This window comes from Dendrobates tinctorius, unplaced genomic scaffold (genome assembly GCF_039654945.1).
Source record: "Dendrobates tinctorius isolate UK_male_01 unplaced genomic scaffold, ASM3965494v1 ptg000003l, whole genome shotgun sequence".
NCBI classification, from domain to species: domain Eukaryota; kingdom Metazoa; phylum Chordata; class Amphibia; order Anura; family Dendrobatidae; genus Dendrobates; species Dendrobates tinctorius.
In genome coordinates, this window is record NW_027361671.1 from 29,056,233 (window position 1) to 29,063,319 (window position 7,087).

General features: G+C 46.1%; 1 protein-coding gene across 1 annotated transcript; it reads left to right on the forward strand.

Annotated features, from left to right (window-relative positions):
* Positions 1-5,257: 5,257 nt before the first annotated feature.
* LOC141080425 (uncharacterized) lies at positions 5,258-6,689 on the forward strand. The gene is made up of 2 exons (XM_073565625.1): positions 5,258-5,475; positions 5,588-6,689. Exons 1-2 carry the CDS (start codon positions 5,258-5,260, stop codon positions 6,687-6,689), a joined length of 1,320 nt encoding a protein of 439 aa, XP_073421726.1.
* Positions 6,690-7,087: the final 398 nt, after the last annotated feature.

The window sequence follows — 7,087 nt, forward strand, 5'->3', positions numbered from 1 at the left end:
GTATCCCTAGAAAGCCCTAGACCACCCTATGAATACAAAGACGGGATACACAGAAAAAACACACACATACATAAATTTTAGAAAAAAACACTAGTGGGGAGACACTAAGGTCTCATTAAAAAAAATGCTAAAGTGCTGTAAACTTATCTCGTAGTATATATCCCCAATATCAGGGCTTATCTCGGAGTCAAAAAATGTTGAAAATGCAGCTTCAATTGGACTTATCTCGTAGTCAAAAAATACTCATATGCTGCGAAAGACAGACCACCGGGTAAATACCCCTTTGTTTCCAAAAAACAAAAAATGTCTACAGAAGGATCAAACATATCCAAATCCACTAGTATAATAGATATTAAGCACACGCAAAAAATCAATTATCCCATAATAAGAGAAACCACATGGAGTGTTAATCAGAAAAAAACACACGAGATGACAGTTCCAAAATTCTCTAGATATAATAATCCATCTGTTGAAATATATATTGCAACAATTCAGGAGTACTAAATAGACCCTGATTACATGAGGCTAATATCATTCACCTCACGCAAAAAATTCAGAGGCAATTAACATGTTGTAAAAGCCCAAAGGTCTGTCAATCATATAATATGAAGAAAAGGCAATACTTATAAGCCAAAGATGAGAAGGGAACCCACTAAGGATTATAGTCTCAGATTGTCTGTATTGCTAAAGGAAGCTTTGGAATCCAAATTGATTTCGAAAAATGAACTAAATTTTCTGTTACCGAAATGGCCTGCTACTGCTACATTCGATGCTTTGCCCAAAATACATAAGGGCATTGACCCTTTGAAAGGTAGACCGATTGTATCAGGGATTGATGCCCTTTGCCAAAACTTGAGTATTTATTTGGATAAGCTGTTGAGACCATTTGTGCTGTCCCTTCCCTCTTACCTTAGGGATACAATGGACCATCTTAATAAACTTAAAGGGGTATCAGTTGACCCAGGCACTATATTGACTTCTATTGACGTTGAAGCACTCTATAGCAGTATTAAACACGCTGAAGGCCTTAAAGCGTTCAAACATTTTCTCAAGGGTAGAGGCGTGCATCTGGGAGCATATAACAACTTTCTGTCGGAACTCTTAGAGTTCGTACTTTGCCATTATTACTTTGTTTAATGGCAGGTACTACCACCAACTCAGGGTCACAGCTATGGGGAGCTCTTGTGCTCCCACTTATGCTAATCTGCTCCTGAGTTGGTGGGAGGACACAATGGTCTTCAATGATGAGGATGTCATCTGGTCCCCAAGGATTTTATTCTGGGGACGTTACATTGACGACATCCTCGTCCTTTGGGCGGGCAGTAAAGAATCCTTTGGGTCTTTTGTTGAGGCTTTTAATAATAATGTGATGGGTTTTTTCTTCACACATGAGGTAGGGGGAAACCAGATTACTTTTTTGGACATTAATATTTGCATTTCTAAGGATGGTTCCCTTAAAACATGTCTGTATCAAAAACCTACCTCAACTAATAGCCTCCTGAGGTGAGAGAGCTACCATCCTCCCCCCCTGAAATGTGGGATTCTGAGGGGGCAGCTCCTCAGAGTCAGAAGGAACTGCTCTGATTGGGGTGACTTCGAGGTACAATCGAGAGATCTATGGGGGAGATTAAGGATCAGGGGGTATCCTGTTAAGGTTCTTGAACCTGCCTATAAGCATGCAAAACAAGTGAGGAGGACATCCTTGTTGGCTCCTAGAGGGAAGGAAGATCCAAATAACATGACCAGGCTTATAGGCACTTTTGATGACCAATCTGGTAAAGTTATGGATATACTAAAGGAAATATTGGGCAATTCTTAAGACTGATAGTGACATATGCAATTTCGTCACCTCTAAACCGTCAGTCACATATAGGAAGGGTAAATCAATTAAGGACCAGGTGGTAAGGAGCCATTTGGAACCTTTAAAGAAAGAAGGAACATGGCTACAGAACAGAGCAATGGGCAAATTTAGATGTGGACACTGCAGCTTCTGTAAATTTATATGCCCATCAAAAACATTCTGTAGTACACATACTAAAAGAACTTATAACATTAAGTGTTTTGCTAATTGCAAAACTACAGGCGTGATATATTTGTGCACTTGTTCCTGCCCCCTTGATTATGTGGGGAATATGAAGCATGAATTGCGAGTCCGCATTGGTGAGCATTTGGGTGACATCAGACATGGCAGGGATACCCCCTTGCCCGCCATGTCAATTCTGTACATGGGGGTGATGATAAACAAATCTCCTTTTACGTTATTGAGAAAGTTCAGCCCGCAGTGAGACAGGGAGATTGGGACAGGAAGATCTTACAGCGAGAAGCACGTTGGATCTTCTGGCTTGAATAGGAGAGCCCGAAAGGCCTTAATGAACAATTAAACTTTACAAGCTATCTACTATATAATCGTCTAATTCTGTCTGTCTGTCTGTCTGCAGCGGAAATCCCGCGTCGCTGATTGGTCGCGGCTCGCCGGGTGCGACCAATCAGTGACAGGCGCAGTCCGGCCATGAATTGGCGTGGCATTCGAACAACGGTTGCCGCGGGTCATCTCCTGCTGCGCGGAGGTCAGCGGCGACGCAGCCGGGAGATGACCAGCGCAGCGCTCAATGTGCGGATGGTACCCAGGGTCCGGAGGAGAGGAGACTCTCCTCCGGGCCCTGGGAACCATAAACCTGTAAAAATAGAATTAAAATAAAAAATAGTGATATACTCACCTTCCAACAGCCCCCAGACTCTTTCCCTCCTCTCACCACGCGCCCGACATCTTCCGGTCCCAGTAATGCTTTGCACGAAAGACCGCTGATGACATCGCGCTCTCGCGAGAGTGACGTCATCTCCGGTCCTTCACGCTAAGCATTACTGGGACCGGAAGATGCCGGGAGCATGGAGAGGAGATCAGGGGCCATTGGAAGATGAGTATATCTCTCTGTTAGTAACAGAAATCTCGTGTACAGAGCACTGTGCCCTCCCCATGCGATAGCATCGGGCCTCCATCTAGTTTATAATAAATGTGGTCCCGGACAGATTCAGTATACTTATGTGGCTCTTTTGGAGCAATGACAATTCTGCTAAACTTATTATAAGTATACTAGATGGTGGCCTGATTCTATCGCATCGGGTATTCTAGAGTCTCTGTTAAAATAAAAAATAGTGATATACTCACCTCCCGACGCCCCCCAGACTCTTTCTCTCCTCTCACCACGCTCCCGGCATCTTCCGGTCCCAGTAATGCTTAGCGCGAAACACCGCTGATGACGTTGCGCTCTCGCGAGAGTGACGTCATCTCCGGCCCTTCTCGCTAAGCATTACTGGGACCAGAAGATGCCGGGAGCGTGGTGAGAGAAGGGACAGAGTCCGGGGGTCGTCGGAAGGTGAGTATATACCGTAACTATTTTTTATTTTAACAGAGACTCTAGAATACCCGATGCGATAGAATCGGGCCACCATCTAGTGTATTATACTCCTGTTACAGCCAGAGTTGCAGTCACTGTTCTGCTGTTATCTAATGTATTATACTCCAGTTACACCAAGAGCTGCTGTCACTGTTCTGCTGTTACCTAATACACTGCGTGCAGAATTATTAGGCAAGTTGTATTTGAGAGGATTCTTTTTATTATTGAACAACAACTATGTTCTCAATCAACCCAAAAGACTCACAAATATCAAAGCTTAATATTTTTGGAAGTTGGAGTGAGTTTTTTTTAGATTTGGCTATAAGGCCTCTTTCACACATCAGGTTTTCGCCGTCAGGCGCGATCCGGCGCTTTTGACAGAAACCGGATCCGGCGAAATGCAATGCCGGATCCGGTTTCCCCCCCATTGACTTGCATTTGCGCCGGATCGCGCCGGATGGCCATGCGTTTCATCCGGTTTTCGCCGGATCCGGCAATGTGTCGCGATCCGGCGTCTGGGAAAAACGGCTACTGTAACGTTTTTTGTCTCCGGCGAAAAAGCCGGACACGCCGGATCCAGCGCGTCCGTCTTTTTCACACAATGAAAGCCTATGAGCGCCGCAATGCGCCTGATCCGGCGAAAGCCGGATCCGGTGGCCGGATCCGGTTTTTTTGGTCTGAGCATGCTCAGTAGCTCTGCCCACAAGACATATATAAAAGCAAGACAGTGGGACCCACAGCCACACCCAACATGCCACCCAAGAAAGCAACCAAGCGCAGCAGGAGAAGGCAGGAGACCACTGCAGCACCATCAGCACCACCACCACCCCAAATGGTGCAGCAAATTTATCAAATCCCCCATTCCTCCAAACTAGGGCTATTGAATATCAAGATATTCATTGGCCCTTTGTTTCTCTTTATTCAACAGCCGCCCAATAGATGCAGCAGCAGCAGCAATGGCAGCAGCTGGAACACCACCCACAGGCATGGAGTGTGGCCACCAGGAAGACAGCACATCATCTTCTGGGAGCCCTCCCTCGCATCGTCAGCGTTTGACGGTAAGTTTTTATTTCCAAAATCCATCATTTCTGTAATATATGTCTATTCATTGCCTTTTATTTCAAAACAGGATTCACAAGATGAAGAGGAGCTCCCAGAAGAAGAAGGAAGGGGTGGACAGACACCTGGAGTGGGCTCACAATTGGTAAGTTTTTTGCATCAAACGCAGAAACACAACATCACACTACACACAACACATAGAAAACAATGTTCTGCAGACCACACACAGCAAACAAATGCCTACATCCAAAGACATAACATTTTTTGTTTTCTTCTCTAGTCTTCCCAATCTGGTGCTCGGCCAAGAGGTCCTCGCAGTGCCTCCCAGGGTCGTCGGCGACAGCAACGCGGCGGTCACCAGCGTGTAAGTATAAATATTTTTGCTTTGTTTTTTTGCACTTTTTATTTCATTTCTTTTGTGGAGGCTAATTATGTTATTTTTGTCTTTTTCTTTAACAGCCTTCACAGCGTGCTCCCGACTCTGACGGTGAGGATGGAGGACTCGATGTGGACCACCTCATCGATCTCGTCAGAGAAAGGGAGCCGCTCTGGAATATGGCTGACCGCCGCCACGCTGACCTTATCGTTACCCGACGACTCTGGGAGGAAATCTGTTCGCTCCTTGTGGGCCGCTGGGAGGACCTCGATGTTCGGGCCCAGATTAAAGAGCGTAAGTATATACAGTACCGGTTGCTTGATGTAAACCAGTGTTTCCCGAACTCCAGTCCTCGTGGTCCCCATGGATCATGTGTTCAGGATTTCTATTTACTATGGAAATCCTGAAAACATGACCCCTGGGGACCATGAGGACTGGAGTTTGTGAAACACTGATGTTGTATACTAACCACTCCTTTCTCGTTTCAGGGAACAGAATTGTGAATCGGTGGCGGTCTGTGAGGGATCGTTTCAAGAAGGAGTTCAATAAAGAGATGCGGGCCCCGAGTGGATCTGGAGGACGCAGGAGCAAGTACAAGTACGCACAAGCCCTGTCGTTCCTCCGGGAAACAATGGTCACTAGAAGGTAAATATTACACACCACATGTGAAAAAAAATGTTAGATGTAACTTTTTTTTTTCAGCCAGGGCCATACCATGTCAGTATTTTAATTGTTTTTTTTTCTCTTTATTCCACAGCACGGTGAGCAGCACTCGGGAGCCTGCACGATTGGACCCTTCTGAGGCGATCCCTGAGGAGACCGGCACCGAGGGACACTTCGACCGCCCCGGTACATCTGCACCTTCCCAGCCTTCCCACACATTCGACCCATCTGCCCCATCCACCAGCACAGGAGCATCGTGGCCGCCTACATTACATGAAGCTGCTGGTGAGGAGATCGCTTTCCCTTTACCCCACCCTTCTGCCCCTGCCACCTCTAGTACACCTGCGGGTACTGGGCGGCAGCGGCAGAGGGGTCAGGAAAAGAGTTATGCGCCAGAGTTCTTGCATCTGAATGCATCTTTCCAGAACTGTCTAAAAGTCTTGTCAGAGCAAATCTCCGCAGGCTTTCAGCAGATCAACTCCAGCATTCTGGAGGTGAAGACACTTCTGCAAACCATGCATTCAGAAGCAAGATCTTCGCCAAACCACATCTTTTTCAGGTCTGTTGTGGAGCGCATGGCAACACTATCTCCTACCCAGCAGATGCATGTAATGCATTCGCGCCACGGTGCTCTACAGCAGGTTACCTCCCAACCTCCACCTCCCACCACTGTAGTTCCTCCACCTGCACCCCCTCCAGCCACTTTCCATCCTCCCCCTCCTATTACATCTGCACCCCCTCCAGCCACTTTCCATCCTCCCCCTCCTATTACATCTGCACCCCCTCCAGCCACTTTCCATCCTCCCCCTCCTATTACATACCAGCAACCTCACCAGTACCAGCAACCTTCCCAGTACCAGCAACCTCCCCAGTACCAGACATCTCCCCACTTCCAGCAACCTGCCCCGTACCAAACTCCTTCCCCGTACCAAACTCCTTCCCCGTACCAAACTCCTTCCCCATACAACTTTCCATCAACATCATCTGCTCCTACAGTCCCTGCCCAACCCTCCACTCCACCGCCCACCACCTCTTCTGCCTCCCACATGTCCACCCATTCTGTAGCTTTTTCCACACCATCACCTCTAACTGTTCCTTCCCCACCACGATCCCAGTCCTCTCTCCACACTCCCATTGTCGAAGTGTCCCGCAGCCCCTCCAGCAGTATTTCCACCCCACACTACACCGAGTTATAATGTTTTTTTTGTAATAAAAATGCCCATTTGGTTGGTTTCAAACCTTTATTAAAAAAGTTTTTTTAACTTTAAAAACAGTTTACACAAAAAAAAATATTTTAAATAAAAGTTAAATTATTGTTTACACTGGTTGTCTGTCATTTCTTTCTGCGGCGAAATATGTTTAAAAAAAAGGTTAAATACAGGGTATTTAAAAGGTAAAAAGGTATTCAAAACCAGGTATATAACTGTGGGTAAATTTTAGCTTTTTGCCACAGTTGTGTTCCTGGTTGTGTTTGAAGCAAAGTATTTCACCTGAAAAGTTGTGTTTATTGTTGGTGATTTCCTAACAATGTACACAACTTTTGTTAAAAGGTGAAATACTTTGCATAAAACACAACCAGGTACACACCTGTGGC